Source organism: Ahaetulla prasina, chromosome 12 (assembly GCF_028640845.1).
Source record: "Ahaetulla prasina isolate Xishuangbanna chromosome 12, ASM2864084v1, whole genome shotgun sequence".
NCBI classification, from domain to species: Eukaryota; Metazoa; Chordata; class Lepidosauria; order Squamata; family Colubridae; genus Ahaetulla; species Ahaetulla prasina.
Window position 1 is genome coordinate 3,155,020 of NC_080550.1, and position 18,401 is coordinate 3,173,420.

At 41.5% G+C, this 18,401-nt stretch overlaps 1 protein-coding gene across 1 annotated transcript in view; it reads right to left on the reverse strand.

Annotated features, from left to right (window-relative positions):
• Window positions 1–1,614: 1,614 nt before the first annotated feature.
• CRISPLD2 (cysteine rich secretory protein LCCL domain containing 2) overlaps window positions 1,615–18,401 on the reverse strand; it is a 35,073-nt gene continuing 18,286 nt past the window's right edge. The window contains exons 6-15 of the mRNA XM_058155310.1: window positions 16,769–16,869; window positions 16,363–16,491; window positions 15,284–15,344; window positions 14,673–14,739; window positions 14,092–14,222; window positions 13,089–13,132; window positions 9,593–9,665; window positions 8,406–8,481; window positions 3,869–4,002; window positions 1,615–2,875 (exon numbers count right to left, since the gene is read on the reverse strand). Coding sequence (XP_058011293.1) covers window positions 2,821–2,875; window positions 3,869–4,002; window positions 8,406–8,481; window positions 9,593–9,665; window positions 13,089–13,132; window positions 14,092–14,222; window positions 14,673–14,739; window positions 15,284–15,344; window positions 16,363–16,491; window positions 16,769–16,869 — 871 coding nt within the window. The 3' untranslated portion in view covers window positions 1,615–2,820. The remainder of the gene's footprint in view (window positions 2,876–3,868; window positions 4,003–8,405; window positions 8,482–9,592; window positions 9,666–13,088; window positions 13,133–14,091; window positions 14,223–14,672; window positions 14,740–15,283; window positions 15,345–16,362; window positions 16,492–16,768; window positions 16,870–18,401) is intronic.

Genomic DNA, 18,401 nt, shown 5'->3' on the forward strand with positions numbered 1-18,401 from the left:
ACAACATTGGACTATGATCTACAGCAGAGGTCTTCAAACTTGGCAGCTTTAAGACTTGTTGTTGTGTCTTGCCCGCCCTCAGAGCAGCCGGGGCCTTCTTACCTGCTCCCCAACACTGAGGAATGTATGCCTTCCGGCCCAAGTCCTGGCTCCATGCCCCCACAAACTGCAGAAGAAGGAGCATCTCCCTGCCCCAGCCCTGACTCCATGCCCAGGCAAACGGAGCAGCTAGACCCCTCCCCCTCATCCACAGCAGGTGAGCCTGAGGAGGGTTTACTCCCAAGAACAGCTGATTGGAGTGACCCTCGCATCAGAAGATTGGAGAGGCGGAGGCAACAAAGGGAAGGGAGGGGCAGGCCTTAATGAGTGCTGAGTCATGGAGCCACACCCCATGGCCTATATAAAGGAGCTACTTTCTGGCAGTCTCTGAGTCAGGCAAAAGTCAAACTTATCTTGCTGAAGTCACTTACTGGTCTCCTGCCTGCTCTGAGGACTTTGCTAGGACTTTGGGCAGAGCTGCAGAGGCAAGCCTGATTCGGATTTCCCGGACCCAGCTGTCAGCGGAGGAGTGGGACACGACACTTGTGGACTTCAACTCTCAGCATAGCTGGCTGGAGAATTCTGAGAATTGAAGTCCACAAGTCTTACAGCTGCCAAGTTTGAAGACCTCTGATCTACAGGAATCCTACTGAATATCAGAAAAGAGAATTGCTCTAACAGGACTTCATAATATACATGTTGTGACCAACTTGATATATCAAGCTTCCAACCTATACAAATAAACAAGTAAAGCAAAAACTTTGTCAATTCCAGCAAAATAAACTAAATAAAACAAAATAAAACTTTCTGCAACCATTGCTTAGCTAAGCTAGCACAGCTCCGCTGAATAAAATAAGTTGGATTCACCTGTAAATAAAACAATGCTAACTAACATGCAATGAATCAGAATCAGTGGTGGGTTTCAAATTTTTTACTACCGGTTCTCCGAACTACTCAAAATTTCCACTACCGGTTCTCCGAACTAATCAAAATTTCTGCTACCGGTTCTCCGAACTAATCAAAATTTCTGCTACCGGTTCTGTGGCTTGGTGGACGTGGCTTGGTGGGCATGGCAAGGAAAGGATACTGCAAAATCCCCATTTCCTCCCGATCAGCTGGGAGGCAGAGAATAGATAGGAACTGGGCCAGTCAGAATTCTTACTACCAGTTCTCCGAACTACTCAAAATTTCTGCTACCAGTTCTCCAGAACTGGTCAGAACCTACTGAAACCCACCTCTGATTCAGAATGTGCCAAGACAGGGGTCCCAAGCATTGAATTGAACAACATTTGTCCTTTTTGTATGGAGGGATCAGAAGTCAGTTTTCATAGACCAACCTTGTGTCAGATTGACAGAAGGCACTTCTTTGGTTTCCCACGAAGACTGAGCTCAAGTTTTTAGAGGAAGGATAAGTCTTTAACAAATCTAAGCCTTCAAATATTTGGACTGAAAGAGGACGACTTTGCAACTATTTCATTAGGACAACATTGGACTATGATCTACAGCAGAGGTCTTCAAACTTGGCAGCTTTAAGACTTGTGGACTTCAACTCCCAGAGTCCTCAGCCAGCAAAACTTTGTCAATTCCAGCAAAATAAACTAAATAAAACAAAATAAAACTTTCTGCAACCATTGCTTAGCTAAGCTAGCACAGCTCCGCTGAATAAAATAAGTTGGATTCACCTGTAAATAAAACAATGCTAACTAACATGCAATGAATCAGAATCAGTGGTGGGTTTCAAATTTTTTTACTACCGGTTCTGTGGCTTGGTGGGGGTGCCTTGATGGGCGTGGCAGGGGAAGGATACTGTAAAATCTCCATTCTCACCCCACTCCAGGGGAAGGATACTGCAAAATCCCCATTTCCTCCCGATCAGCTGGGAGGCAGAGAATAGATGGGGGCAGGGGCCAGTCAGAATTTTTACTACCGGTTCTCCGAACTACTCAAAATTTCTGCTACCGGTTCTCCAGAACTGGTCAGAACTTGCTGATACCCACCTCTGATTCAGAATGTGCCAAGACAGGGGTCCCAAGCATTGAATTTGGTGATATGAACCCCGTTTTCCTAACTTCCTGCAATTGTTTGGCCAGCAAACCTATTTATTCCATTTAAGTTTTCTTTTGAGAGCATTAGCAAGCTTTCCATTCTTTTGCAAAAACAGAGTCTTTTTCTGGAAATGCAATACCTCTTTCCCAGTCTCCATCAAAAGAAACCTATGTTACTTGTTTAGTGTGGTCTAAACCTTTCCTAAATCACCCCACCATTCAAGATATCTATCACAAGGTGACTTGGGTTGCAGATACATTCTTGACTTTGACCCACTCTTTCAAAAATTTAGCCTTTGGGGTGACCTAAATGCTTTCTATGTTCTCAACCAAAGCCTCCTGATCACATAAACATTCACCTCCTGGAAGTAGTATTTTACGAGAATCCCAATGGGGTTCTAATATTTGGGGGGCAAAATTGTTTGTATGAACAGGGTGGGGCAAGCCAGTTTTTCAACCACCTTCTTTCCTAAACTCGAACCATTTTCCTTCTTCTTGAAGGTTCAAAACATTTGGAAGTGGAACAACAACAGTCCGAAAATAAAACATTGAGCAGATGTTGTCGAGACACAGAAAGTTCCGAGTCCTGCTGCCGTCTTTTTTTTTTTTCCCTCCAAAAGAAGATGGATTTTGAAGGCTTCGTCGCGGTCCAAGGTGGGGCAAACATCTCTCACCAAGGAGAGACACACAAGGCTGCAGTCTCTCTCCACAAAGAGTCTTGCTGTCTTTGGGGAAATTATTGCCTCACAGCAAAGATTCGGAAAGCTTTTCCTTCCCTGGGAGCCTTTAAGCTGCAAGGAAAGATAAAACATCAGCTCCAGTGGAAACAACAGACGAATAAGACACAAGCACAAAAGAAATATTTTGACAACTGGGCCTTTCTGGTTGGCCTCATGTCTGCTTTGGAGAACCTTTTTCTGAGCTGCTCGAGGGAGAAATGAAGATGATACCATGTTTCTCCGAAAATATAACCTAGTCAGAAAATAAGTCCTAGCTTGATTTTTACACGTGCGTCCAATATAAGCCCTATCTCCCCTCCAAAAAATAAGCCCTAATTAAGACCCTACCCACTCCAGGGTACACAACAGTGGTGGGTTGCTCCTCATTCTGTCTGGTTCTTGTGAACCAGTAGTAAAAGCGGCAGGAGGCTCCGCCTACCCGCCCGAACGTCATAATGGTCGATCTCCCGCGCTTCCATTGTGAACCAGTAGTAAAGGTAAAGTAGAACCCACCCCTGGTAACACAGGTAGAAATTAAGCTAGGGTGGGGATGGGGGTGGTGGAGCTGCCCTACTACTTACCTTCAGATAGTTGCAGCCAGGCCTTGCACACCTCAGCGTATTTCTCGATCGATCTGGAACTCTGTTATCATCTACAGAGGCCTTCAGGAAAGTCTGGCTGGCTGCAGAAGGTTTGGCTGTAACTATCCAAAGCCAAAGAGGTTCCTGAAGGCCTCTGACAGCGAAAGGGAGGCCGGGGGCGACGTGCACAAGTGAGCTGACTCAGTGGATGACATTCCACTCTCCCCCACCCAAAAATAAGACCTGGTGCCTTTTTTTGGTAGCAAAAAGGAAATATAAGACAGGGTCTTATTTTCAGGGAAATACGGTAGATAATGAGCAGCTTATTCGTGTCTCTGTTTCTATTTCTGGACTCCAAATTTGCATTTCCAGATCTTTAGATCTCCAGACATTCATTAGAGACAAACTATCTCTTGTGTTTAGGTAGATTTTTTTGTTGTTGTTGCTGTTTCTTCTACCGGGCTGGAAATGTTTTTTGCCTTACCTTTCAGATCGGATCCCGTTCCTCAAGGATCCGCTGTAGACTTTCTTCTTATCGACCGGCATCACGTCAACGTAACCACCAGAACTGTCTCCGATGACTCCCGCGTGAACGGCAGCTTTGCAGATGCTGGAATTCTGAAATGTTACAGAACAAGCCCTGTGACACCCAGGCTCCTGTCACCTCTCCATAAATCTCCAGTTACGACTCTGCTATCACTTTTACAAGGTGCAGGGGAGCAGATGAAGAGGCTCAGGCCAAAGCCAGCCTTAAATCTGTAAACCAGCCAGCATCAGCAATGGTCCAGCTTTCCATGAGACCAAAAAGCAGTTTGTTCCCAAGCATATTTCTAAACTGCCTGGAGGGTGACGAGTCCTCATTAAAAACACAAAGCAAAAACAAAACAAAACAGAACACACTTGAGGAACCTCCAAGATCAGAGAGATTTGATTGTGTGTGTGTCAAGGAATGTACTAAACAAGAACAAGAACTGTTGTAAATCGAGGACTACTTGTAGCATAATAAAACAGAAAAATACGACTATTGAGTCAATGGAAGAGCTGCTGATCCAGTTCTACAGAGGAATGATTGAGTCTGTCATCTGCACCTTTATAACTGTCTGGTTTGGTTCTGCAACCCAACAAGACAGACACAGACTTCAGAGGATAATTAGAACTGCAGAAAAAACAATGGCTACCAACCTGCCTTCCATTGAGGACCTGTATACTGCAGGAGTCAAAAAGAGGGCTGTGAAAATATTTACAGACCCCTCACATCCTGGACATAAATTGCTTCAACTCCTATCCTCAAAACAACGCTATAAGCACTGCACACCAGAACAACTAGACACAAGGACAGTTTTTTCCCAAACGCCATCACTCTGCTACACAATAATTCCCTCAACACTGTCAAATAGTTTACTAAGACACTATTACTATTATTCTTCTGTTCCTTACTAGTCTTCTCTTCCTTACTGGTATCTATCTCTTCCCATTTATTACTATAACCATGTTGCTTGCATCTTTCAATTTATATTATTTTTATTTTTTTCCTAGTACGATTTGATAGCTTATTAATAACCTTGACTATCACTAAGTGTTGTATCTTACGATTCTTGATGAATATATTTTATTTTTTCTTTATGTACACTGAGAGCATATGCACCAAAGACAAATTCCTTGTGTAGCCAATCACACTCGGCCAATAAAAAATTCTATTCTATTCTATTCTATTCTATTCTACTCTACTCTACTCTACTCTATTCTGTTCTTTTTATGTACACTGAGAGCATATGCACCAAAGACAAATTCCTTGTGTAGCCAATCACACTCGGCCAATAAAAGAATTCTCTTCTCTTCTCTCTCTCTCTCAGATTTTGGAACTTTAGATTTACGACAACCCAAAGGAGTGGGGGAAAAGCAACTCAAAATCACACATTCACCCGGGTGCAATGCCTCAAAATTCCCATTGTGACAGGAATGTCATGGAATTTGGGCAAAGGACGTAGGAATAGTTCAGAGGTGCATTTCTTTCTCCAGCCCTGCACATACATACATACATCATGGTTGAAGTTCTACCACACCTCCATCCCCTCCCAAGCCATAAAAGGTCAATCCCTCTAGGTCTCATTTCTCATCCCTGTCACTGCCTCTGTCTTGGCGGCTTTCTAGGATTTCTCATGCCTTTTCTATATATGGTCAAGGAGAGCAGAGGGAGCTTTTTTACAGGCCCTGCTGCGCTTTCAACTGCCTACTAACCCTTCGTTCCAGGGTATCGGAAACTGGCTGGAGGACAATTTCCTGTCCTTAAGGGACTCAGGCAGAGTTTCCATAACACCTCATTCTCCGAATTCTGTTCTAAACAGTTGGTTTCTGGGATGCTCAGTTTGTTCAAATTCATCATTCCTGTGGCCAACACATCCATTCCATTCCATTTATTTATTTCTTCCTCCCTCTCTCTCTCTCTCTTCCTTCCTTTCCTTCCTTCCTTCCTTCCCTCACTCCCTTCCTTCCTTCCTTCCTTCCTTCCTTCCCTTTCTTCTTTGATTCAGAATTTAGCCTTCCTTCCTTCCTTCCTCCCTCCCTTCCTTCTTTCCTTCCTTCCTTCTCTTCCTTTCTTCCTTTTTGCTTGCATTGCATTCCTGGTTTCTGGCCAGTCTTCTCCTCCTCCGCAGAAATCTCTTATCGTGGTGAGCAATTTGCAAAGTTTTGAGAAGAAGGTCATTTCCCGAAGAGGAGAACTCACACATTCCAAAATTGTTGGGGTTCTTATAAGAAGTCAGCCACTACGTTTTATCCATTGCAGCCTCTAGATTCCTTCCATCGTCCGAGTTTAAACCACAGAGAGCCCATGTTACAGTCTAGCCTCTTCTACAAACCAAGCCCAGGATGGCAGACCAATAAGACCAGTTCCTATCTGTAGTTACTCTGCACGTGGTGACGAGAAGCGGTTGACAGAAGCAAGGAAGGTTCTAAAGTGTACAAAATGAGCTTTTTAGAAAACACAATCCAAAGCGACAGGAGGGGGGAAAAATAAAATCAAAGGGATTATTTTATCCTGGGTATAAAGAACTTTAAGAAAGCGGCTCAGTATTTGTATGATATCCCTGTATTCCATGAGAAATGCCAGGCTGGAATACCAAGGACTCTTTCCTTTTCAGATTTTGGGGTTTTTTGGGTTTTTTGTTTGCTTCCTCGCCTGCCAGAAGCTCTGAGCTGAATTGCTAACAGCTATTTTGGACGCCTGCTGAAATTAGAACACACAACAATTTGTTGGCTCCTTTCTAGACATTAATGGGAAGCAGGGACACCCAGCAGTGTGTGCTGGCTACTTTGCACATTTGTTCCATTCCAGGCATGGATGGATTGTGACTTTCATCCTTAGCCTTTTGAGAGGAACTCTTTAACCTCCTGCCGGAAAGACGTTGGAGAGGGAAGCCTTCCAGTTGTTTTGACTGATGACCTTGTCCAACCTGAAGAAGTTTTCAAGAAGATGTGGTTTGGCTCTCCACTTCCTCCTCTCTAAGGCCTTCTTGTCTCCTTGCTACCTTTTCTTTCTCTTCTTTCTTTCTTTCTTTCTTTCTTTCTTTCTTTCTTTCTTTCTTTCCTTCCTTCCTTCCTTCCTTCCTTCCTTCCTTTCCTTCCTTCCTTCCTTCCTTCCCTTCCTTCCTTCCTTTCCTTCCTTCCTTTCCTTCCTTCCTTCCTTCCTTCCTTCCTTCCTTCCTTCCTTCCTTCCTTCCTTTCTTTCTTTCTTTCGTCATTGTTTTACAATATACCTCAAGTGATGCTATCACTTTCCCCTCCCATGCTTGGGTACTTTAAGGAAAAGCGAGCAGAAACTCTTCAAAATAGGTAACGTCTACCATGTAATCTGCCAACAAAAGTGCGCATAGTGTTACGTTGCGAAAAGGGAGTAATGGGAAAATACAGTATTTGAATAGGATGATTTAGAGTTAGGGTTAAATATTAGAAAAATGATTTGAAATTAAAGGAGGAAGCAACGAGAGGAAGGGAAAATAAAGAGAATAATTGATTAATGATTAGAGATTAGGGCGAAAGGTAAGATTAGTTATATAACAGAAACAAGGAAAAAAAGTAAAAATTAGAAAAAATTAGAAAAAACACTACGGCAAAATGTGAAATATACAAATTGTGCTGGGAGATAACTAAAAACTGTACAAATTTGTGACTCGGCCAATACTCTGTTCCAAAAAATTGTATTGTTTGTTTGTTTGGGTGTGTTTGTTAAAAAATAAAAAACTTTTATTAAAAAAAGTGCTATAGTTAGGGCTATGGTTTTTCCAGTTGCAATGTATGGCTATGAAAGTTGGACCATGAGGAAGGCTGAGCGCCAAAGAGTTGAGGCCTTTGAACTCTGGTGCTAGAGAAGATTCCTTCAAGTCCCTTGGACTGTAAGGCGATCCAACCGGTCAGTTCTAGAGGAGATCAACTCTGACTGCTCTTTAGAAGGCCGGATCTTGAAGCTGAAACTGAAATACTTTGGCCACCTAATGAGAAGGAAGGACTCCCTGGAGAAGAGCCTAATGCTGGGAAAGATTGAGGGCAAAAGAAGAAGGGGACGATAGAGAATGAGGTGGCTGGATGGAATCACTGAAGCAGTCAGCGTGAGCTTAAATGGACTCCAGAGGATGCTAGAGGACAGAAGGCCTGGAGGAATGTTGTCCATGGGGTCGCGATGGGTCGGACACAACTTTGCAACTAACAACAACAACAACATGTAATCTAAGTGTCATGTATGTCCATATGGAAGAAGCCATGGCATCTATCTGGAGCTGCACTCGGCTGCAAAAATTTCATCTCGGTCCTCAGTCCTTGATATAAATATTTCTCAACCTTAGCAACTTTAGGTTATGTGGACTTCAACTCCCAGGATTCCTCAGGATGGCTGGGCAATTCTGGGAGTCGGAGGCCACCCATGTTAGTAAGGCTGAGACACACTCATCTATCCAAATCCTCAATCATCAAAAGAATGAAGCAGCATCCTGGTTTTTGTTAAGTAGGAAGGAGAAAGGATTACTCACATCTGCATATATGTTTGTGCCGTATACTGTAGCCCAGTGGTTTGGCTCATTTTTGCAGTAAGCTGGGCAGTAAGACCTGAAAGATGAAATAAAGAGATGAAGAATGATTTGAACCACCGGTTTAGTACAAAATAATCCAGTAAGAAATGGAAAAAGGACCTAACTAGTTAGTTTACTTTATTGTCACTGCACCTCGTACAACAAAATTAAACGCCATCTTGAGTGTACATCATACATAAGAAAACTATAACAATAAAACACAAACATGTACCCTTCACATTCTGTACAATTGAATTGAAAACCCCTGATACTGCATTAACATTGCACTATAGAGTAATGCTACTTGTCCTTGTTTTGTATTGTCCTGTACCGTCTGCCAGATGGTAATAGTTCAAAAAAAAAGGGGGTGCCCAGGATGAGATGGATCTTTAAGAATGTTTTGAACTTCTAAAGGCAATGGGAGCTATAAAACACTTCTAAGGAGGGGAGAGGGCAACCAATGATGTTTATTTATTTATTTATTTATTTATTAGATTTTTATACCGCCCTTCTCCCAAAGGACTCAGGGCGGTGCACAGCCAAGTAAAAACAACATGCACATAGACAAAAATTAAAAAGCATATTAAAAAACTGATTATGAAATGGCCAATTAAAATTAAATGTTAATGTTAACTAGAAGCTCTTGGAAGCTATGCAGAATTCTACAATATTTCCATCAGCTTCATGCATTGGGAATTCTGATTATGGTTTGGGGTTTTTTGCAGATGCTTTATTACCCAACCTAGATAATATCATCAATGCTAGTCTGATGATGTCACCTAGTTTGGGTAATGAAATGTCTTCAAGAAAACACCCAAGCTCAGAGAGCACCAAGGACCACCTCTCATTTCAACCCTGAGCTACAATTATTTTTCCTCTATTGGGGTTCTGATTGGCCAACAGCATCTACTGAAGTCAAGCTGGGGGAAGTTCTACCAAACAGTCACGATGTGTTCTTACGTGGATCTGAAATGCCCTCTCATAAGGCAGCACTTTCTTTTCTCAATTGCCCATAGCAACAGCTGTTAGATTGGTTGGTTTTCCAGCAGAAATTATTACTACCAGTGGTAGCTTCAATGTGATTCTGCCAACAGAAATTCTGAGCAAGCCATCCCTTCGAATATCCATGACTAGAGTCCACTACTTACCTTGGGCAATGAGTAGTTGGCTTCTTGAATGGACACAGTTCCTCTACTGTGGTGTAACAATCCAGAGTCTGCACTGTGGAATTAAGAATACATACAAGAGATGTATGAACTTTGGGTTTTCTTTGTAACGGTGGCCAAAAGGCAAGAATATACAAGTTCCAAGTTAGTACAATTAAGGAAAAAAAAGATACAGTATACCAAGCAATCATCTCAATACGGATTCTGTAGGTTAGTGATTATATTTCATACAGATTCCTTCAATATATTCAGTAGGTTTCATATATATTCATTCAAATATGTGAATAATGTAGGAAGGTTTTTATAAAAGGGAGCTATAATTTGCCCAACGCTAATCTTTCCTACAACTTCTTTCCAGTACAGCTGTCGGTAAACGCATTAAAGTCTCCTGATGTCTTAGCTTACGCTTGTATTGCCTCGCACAGCGTTCAAGAAATAACTTGAGGACTAAGTCAATTCATCAGTAACTCTAAGCCAGGGGTGTCAAACTCAAGGCCCGGGGGCCAGATCTGGCCTGCGGGGTGCTTTGATCTGGCCCGTGGGGCCACCCTGGAAACTGCAAAGGACCGGCCCAGAGTGCCTTTGCCAGCAATAACTGAGGTCGGGAGGACCGTGTGCAGCTCCCCACCCTGACTGTTTTTTTCTGGCAGAGGGCTAGCAAAACAAACAAAAAACAAAACAAAAAGACAAATATTTCTCTATTTGAGCATGCAAGAAGGGACAGGAAAGGAGAAAGGGAAAGAATAGAATAGAATAGAATTTTATTGGCCAAGTGTGATTGGACACACAAGGAATTTGTCTTGGTGCATATGCTCTCAGTGTACATAAAAGAAAAGATACGTTCATCAAGGTACAACATTTACAACACAATTGATGGTCAATATATCAATATAACTCATAAGGATTGCCAGCAACAAGTTATAGTCATACAGTCATAAGTGGAAAGAGATTGGTGATGGGAACGATGAGAAGATTAATAGTAGTGCAGATTCAGTAAATAGTCTGACAGTGTTGAGAGAATTATTTGTTTAGCAGAGTGATGGCCTTCGGGAAAAAACTGTTCTTGTGTCTAGTTGTTCTGGTGTGCAGTGCTCTATAGCGTCGTTTTGAGGGAAACAAAATATATGGGAAGATGGGAAGGAAGAAGAAAGGAGAATGAAGAGGGAAGGAAAAAGAAGGGAGGGAGGGAGGGAGGGAGAGAGGATGGAAGGAAGTCCACAAGATGTGTTCATAAAAGTCAAAGGAAGGAAGGAAGGAAAGAAGGAAGGAAGATTATAATAAGAGTGAGAGGGAGGGTCTGAGGGAAGTCCTGCCTTAGCACTTGGCCACCACAGGTGCTCCCAACACAAAAGATGTTGAGCTGGCCACACCCACCTTGGCCACACCCCCACACCAAGGTCAAACACAACCCTGATGTGGCCCTCAATGAAATTGAGTTGGAGCTTAGAAGGCAGGGAAAGAGTTAAGAAATTTTCAGGGAAGGCATCAACCAGCGGACCCTATAAAAATATTGAGCCCAGAGACATTTCAAGGATATTTCTTTTGCTTTTTCTTTAATCCTGGAGACCTGCCAAAATTACAGGAAAGTGGGAGGGTGTGTGTGTGTGTGTGTGTTTAAATCAACAGCTGTTTGAAGTAGCCTCATTTGTCATGTGAAGCGGCAGGGTTCCTCCTGGCTGAATTTCAATCAACTCCAAACTTGATGGCAATACTTCTGAAATATCTCATTTTTCTTTTTTATTCTAATGCCTTTGTTCGGACAAACAGAAGCCGGCTGGCCCAAAAACAAATCGAAGTTGTGCTGTGTTTTGCCTGGATCATAACCATAACTGGGTGGAAAATTGTTGCATTTGGGGAATAAGATCAATTCATATATTATTATTTTTTTCTGGGAGATTTCTTGCTTGATATTTCTTGCTGTTCTTAGGACTTTCCTGTGTTTGTCCAAACAAACATCTCAACAGTCAAAGAGAAAGAAGACAAACACAAGAGGAAGAGATTGCTTGACTTCAAAGTAAATTGTTCGTTCGGCTGCCTGGTGTGTTGCATTTATGACTACAATCCTTTTCTTAACATGTAATTTTTTTAGCAGATCATTTGAACGTAACAAAACCCTGCAGGAATGTCAGGGACGGATTCGCTTCAGCAAAGGTTCACATGAAGTTTTCTCTTTAAGCAACTTTGCCAAAATACTTTTCCATCTAGGGTTGCAGAGAACCTCTTTGGATTACAGAAACTTCTCCAACTCCCACCACCCTCTTTCCTTCCTCTCTTTTCCCTTTGTTATTTTTTTTTTCCCTGAAGAGGTGTGCAGAACATCTTGAGATGAAGCGATCAGGAGCTCTTCCCAAAGGTCCTTTTTCCAGAGGCAACTGGACTTTCTTGGTTTTTCTGGCAGATGTTTAGCTTCTCGACTTAAGAAGCCTCTAGGTAGGATGAGAAGCAAAACGTCTTCAAGAAAAAGAAGGGAAGTCCAGTTGCCTCTCGAAAAAGCACCTTTGGAACAAACATCATATGGATGTTTGAGAATCTCCAGGACCGTGACCAGCTCAGAAAAGTCAAGAGTTCTGAGTGCAGAAGAAAATGGTTCCAGCCCAGAACCTGGTGGCTCCAAATGTATTGTTCCATAGGTTTTCAATCAATCTGGCTGTCATGACTTTAGCAAGGCCTAAATTATTTCAGTGGCCATGAAGAAAAGGATTGTCTTGCTTAAATTTTATTTCTTTTATTTTGAATATGTCAAGTATGTCCCACTGAAAGGCTACCAACTCACGAAAAATTCTTATTATTGTTCTATTTATCCCTTCTTCTCATTATCTTTTTATTTTTTTATTTCGTCACACATGTAATAGGTAACAGATATAAGTTTAAACATAATTATAACTACATGTAAAGGATATGAATAAAAGAAAACATTAGGACAGGGATGGTAGGCATGCTGGTGCGCTTATGCATGCCCCTTATAGACCTCTTAGGAATGGGGTGAGGTCGACAGTAGCCAGTCTAAGGTTAAAATTTTGGGGGTTTTGGGATGAAACCACAGAGTCAGGTAGTGCATTCCAGGCATTAATGACTCTTTTACTGAAGTCGTATTTTCTGCAATCAAGTTTACCACAAGTTTGTATCTGTTGTGTGCTTGTGTATTGTTTTGGTTGAAGCTGAAGTAGTCATTGACAGGTAGGACATTGTAGCAGATGATTTTATGTGCTAAGCTTAGGTCTGACCGAAGACGGCGAAGTTCTAAATTGTCTAATCCCAAAATGTGAAGTCTGGTGGCATAAGATATTTTCTCCCTGTTTTCTTTTTCTCTCCCTTTCTCTTTCTTTCATTACAATATCTCCCCATTTATCTTCTTACTTAATAGACTAACCTTATTTATCTCCTCATTTAATAGACTAACTACTAGAATGGGATTTAATCCATGGGGATTCTGGAGGAATTGACACTAATTCTTTCTTCTCAATGATGAAAAACTTACCTGTCACCTTCGACACAGCAAAACCGTTGGAAGGTTTGTATTTGCTGGCAAAGAGGGAAAAAAACTGCTATTAATTCAATGTTTAAGAGCTCATTCCAACATTAAGTTTCTAGGTAACATTACAAGAGATAGAGAGTAACAGTGTCCACCACTCAAGCAAGACTTCTTCTGGGCCTCTGGTGGCTCAACAGACTAATGCAGTCTGTTATTAACACAGCTGCTTGCAATTACTGCAGGTTCTAGTCCCACCAGGCCCAAGGTTGACTCAGCCTTCCATCCTTTATAAGGTAGGTAAAATGAGGACCCAGATTGTTGGGGGCAATAAAAGTTGACTTTGTATATAATATACAAATGGATGAAGACTATTGCTTAACACAATGTAAGCCGCCCTGAGTCTTTGGAGAAGGATGGGATATAAATTCAAAAAAAAAAAAAAAGACTTCAACCCTTATTCATTGGTAAGCAGAACCAAAGACTCAGCAAAGATGCAGAAAGAGTGCAGAAAAGAGCAATAAAGGTGATCAGGGGACTGGAGGCTAAAACATATGAAGAACGATCGCAGGAACTGGGTATGTCTAGATCAATGAACAGAAGGACTAGGGGAGACACGATAGCACTGTTCCAATATCTCAGGGGCTGCCACAAACAAGAGGGAGTCAAGCTATTCTCCAAAGCGCCTGAGGGCAGGACAAGAAGCAACGGGTGGAAACTAATCAAAGAGAGAAGCAACCTAGAACTAAGGAGAAATTTCCTAACAGTGAGAAGAATTAACCAGTGGAAGAACTTGCCTCCAGAAGTTGTAAATGCTCCAACACTGGAAGTTTTTAAGACGAGATTGGATAACCATTTCTCTGAATTGGTGTACGGTATCCTGCCTAAGCAGGGGGTTGGACTAGAAGACCTCCAAGGTTCCTGCCAACTCTGTTATTCTATTTCTATTCCAGATCATGGCTAGAGACTTGACATAACTAGATTATTTTTGCACCTAGGAAAATGGGATTACCTGAGTGTCTGAACTCCGTTTCTTACAGACTTTACGAAGAAGTCTGATCTTCCTTTCCTAGTAATATCTACTAGGCCTCCTCTGTTATCTAATACTCCGGAATGAATAGCTGCTCGACATATGCTGGATGCCTGGAAGAAAGGAAGAAACCGCTTATGAAATTGCACAAGGCTGATATTTTTGTTTTAAAGTAAAGATAGTGAAACTGTACCCATTTCTGGACGTTTTAGGTGCGTTATGTTTTTTAGCCTTTGTGTCAGAAGTCTGCAGTCACGTCACCCAAGGAGAAAGCTTGGCATAACAAATAATGAAATCTAGAGAACCTAAAGCTATGGATGATTTATCCAATGATATTCCCCAATTTTTGGGATACCTATACAGATCATAGTAGTGTACTGATGTGACCGTAATTATGATTTCCAGCTATTTTTCCATAGCTTATAGGTTGAACTGGAAGGATTGTAAATGTTATAATTCTAAATGTTGGGGTTTTTTTAACGGTCAATCACCAAAGCAAAGATTTTGACTTTGAAAACCATAACCCTGAAATACGTGGGTGGTTGTTGTTGTTTTAAACTTACACTTTCATATTTGGGGAATCCAAATACTCTCGCCTTACTGTTCAAGCAACCAGCTGGGCACAGATACCTAGCCAAAAGAATAAAAATAAAAATAAAAAGGGAATCATTAAGGAGTTTTGGAATCTTATACCCATCTCCTCGTTCCCATCACCCACCTCCTCCCACTTATGAGTGCATGACTGTAACTTTGTTGCTTGTATCCTTATGATTTATATTGATATTGATTGTTTTCTGATTGCTTATTTGTACTCTATGACTATAATTGTTGTACCTTATGATTCTTGATGAATATATCTTTTATTTTATGTACACTGAGAGCATATGCACCAAGACAAATTCCTTGTGTGTCCAATCACACTTGGCCAATAAAAAATTCTATTCTATTCTATTCTATTCTATTCTATTCTATTCTAATTGGGTAGACCAGTCCCACTGGAAGAAAAAAATACTTATTTGATGCTTTGCTAATATCACAAATGGAATTAAAATATATATCTTGAAAACTTGTGCTTCTACATTATTTTGGATTTATAGGACATCAGAGGGAATATTGTGTTTGAACATCACCACAGTTCAAAGAGTAAAAAAGAAAGAAAATAAATATGGAGCACCTGTTACATGTGGATCCTCGACATGAGTCCCTCATTTTGGTGTCACATTTGATCACTTGAGCTAGAATAATGAGAAGATACACAGCTATGAGAGAAACACTATAACCAACAGGATCAGCCCTTAAGTAACACTATGTACAAGCCTGTAATGCCACCCAAGGAAAAAGCGTGGTACAACAAATAATTAAATGTAGAGAACATAAAACTATGGATGATTTATCCAAAGATATCCCCCAATTTTTGAGGTACCTATAAAGCTCATAGTAATGTAGTGATGTTATAGCTTTGTGACGGTGATTATAACTTCCAGTTATTCTTCTATACAAGAACATCATACAGAAAATTCAGATCTTGGAAGATAGGGTGAGATCTTCCTTCCTTCCGTAGAAGGTTCTAGATTGGAATCAAATCCATCCAGATGAATTTCTGGCACCTTCTACATCGTGTGTTTACACTAGTAAATTGAGTTGGCCTGTCGATTTATCTACCCTATGTTTATTCCCTCAGTAACTTTAAGATGAGTGGACTTCAACTCCCACAATTGGTTGGGGAATTCTGGGAGTTGAAGTCCACCCAGCTTAAAAGTTGCCAAATTTAAAACACACTCGATCTCAGGCATGCATTTAACCACAGAAATCCCCAAACCATTCTTTTTTTTTTTTAACGAAATAGCCAGTGGTGGGTTTCAAAATTGTTTACTATCGGTTCTGTGGTAGGCATGGCGTGGCTTGATGGGCGTGGCTTGGTGGACATGGCAGGGGAAGGATACTGTAAAATCTCCATTCCCTACCCACTCCAGGGGAAGGTTACTGCAAAATCCCCATTTCCTTCCGATCAGCTGGGACTTGGGAGGCAGAGAATAGATGGGGGCGGGGCCAGTCAGAATTTTTACTATTGGTTCTCTGAACTACTCAAAATTTCCACTACCGGTTCTCCAGAACTGGTCAGAACCTGCTGAAACCCACCTCTGCAAATAGCCCAATGCTTGCTGCATTTTCTCCTGTTTAGTCAAGCACCAAGGTATTCCCGAATCATCTGCAAACTCTCCTAAATGCTGAACAATAGAAATACTTTCTTACTCATGTAGGTCAGCTCCGTCGGTTTCTTTTCCTTTGTAGGTTTTACCGGTTTGGGCTGCGTTTTGTCAGGAACCTTTTGTAACTCCACTTCATTTGTCCGATCCGTCTCAGGTTTTTCGACTACTTTCTCTTTGGTTAGCAAGGAAAAAAGAGCTGTGTGTTACTACTATTTGCTTATTTGTACCCTATGACTATCATTAAGTGTTGTACACTAGAATTCTTGATCATCTTTTCTTTTATGTACACTAAGAGCACATGCACCAAAGACAAATTCCTTGTGTGTCCAATCACACTTGGCCAATAAAGAATTCTATTCTATTCTATTCTATTCTATTCTATTCATTTATGAAAAGGTCAACTTTGAACAAAGCCAGGGTCAACGTTTGTCCACTATTAGATCACATACCTTTATAACAGAGGTTAGCCCGACACCCTCCTCCATAGCTCGGTGGGCATTCAGAACAGGATCTTCCATTTTTATAGGGGGCTTCCCCAATCCAGTTGCCTCTGAAAAATTCACACAGAACATTCCTTGTTATCTTCTTTCATCCTGTGTCAGGCTCACAGCCTACAAAATCATCTCTGGGGACTGTTTTAGGCCTGGTTCCTGATTTGTTATGTTCTTAAGACCTTTGATCGGGGGTGAAATGCTCTCGGTTCGGACCGGATTGCCCAAGGATGGTTCAGAGAACCAGTAGCAAAAATCCCTGCCGCCCCCCCATGCCCAGCTGAGCTGCGTGATCATCAGAGGGTTTTTTTTAACTTTTAAAAGCATTTTTTCTTTGGCCAAAAAAATGCTTTTAAAAGTAAAAAAAAAAGCCTCTGATGATCGTGCAGCTTAGCTGGGATTTTCAGAACCTTTTAAAAGGATTTTTTCTACAACCTCCTCGGCTAAAGAGGTTGTAAAAAATGCTTTTAAAAAGCTCAGACGATCACAGCTGAATTGCCTGATCGTCAGAGCCTTTTAAAAAAAAACGTTTTTAAAAGAAAATAAAACCCTCTGACGATCAGACAACTCAGCTGGGATTGTCAGAACCTTTTAAAAGCACTTTTTTACAACCTCTTCAGCTGAAGAAGTTGTAGAAAAAATGCTTTTAAAAGTAAAAAAAAAAAGTTAGCCACCTCCACCCAGTCACATTACTCCCCCACCAAGCCACACCTATAGAACCAGTAGTAACAAATTTTACATTTCACCCCTGCCTCTGATCCATGGGGAAAAAAATGTTCATACTGTGGCTATGCTTCGATAGATTACTGTTAATATGGGAACATTCTGCCTCAAATTTATAGGTCAGGGCAGTGGTGGGATTCAAGTAATTTAACAACGGGTTCTCTGCCCTAATGATTTCTTCCAACAACCAGTTTGCCAAACTGCTCAGAAATGTTAACAACCGGTTCTCACGAAGTGGTGCGAACCGGCTGAATCCCACCACTAGGTCAGGGGCATTCTGATGAGAACTTTGGCAGATGAAAGCACCAAAGTTATGGCTCCAAACCAACCAGGCATTAGCTTTCACACCAGTTCCACAAGACCATTATTCAAGGCCGTCCCAATTTCTTTCTCCCAAATGCCTTTGGGTGGGTAGGAAACCCATCTGAATGCTCAAAGGTCTTTTCCGGTCAACAACGTCTTCCAGCTGAGAGTGACTCCCAGGTGTCTTCCAAGAGATGAATAAATATTAGCACTTGTGTGTGACTGAGAAACTTTGGCAGCATCTGGGAACATTAGCTTCACGTAGTGCTTGCCCCATGCTAAACTCTCATCTTTAACGGGCAGAAGTCACTCGACACTTCGTCTGTCTTTTTCAAGACTGAAAGGAACTTTGTCCCTGACCTATCAGGGACCCCTCTGTTGTCCAAACATCTCAACCAGAAAAGCAACCATTTTAATACAAACATTCAAAATAACAATGGTTAAGCAATATTTAAAATCAGCTGGCTAAAATTTTAAGTCCAAAGAACCTAGAGATGCGCTTTGTTGTGTTGGAATTTCTCCAACCGGTCCTGATGTTTTAATATTTTGGGCACGTCCCATGATC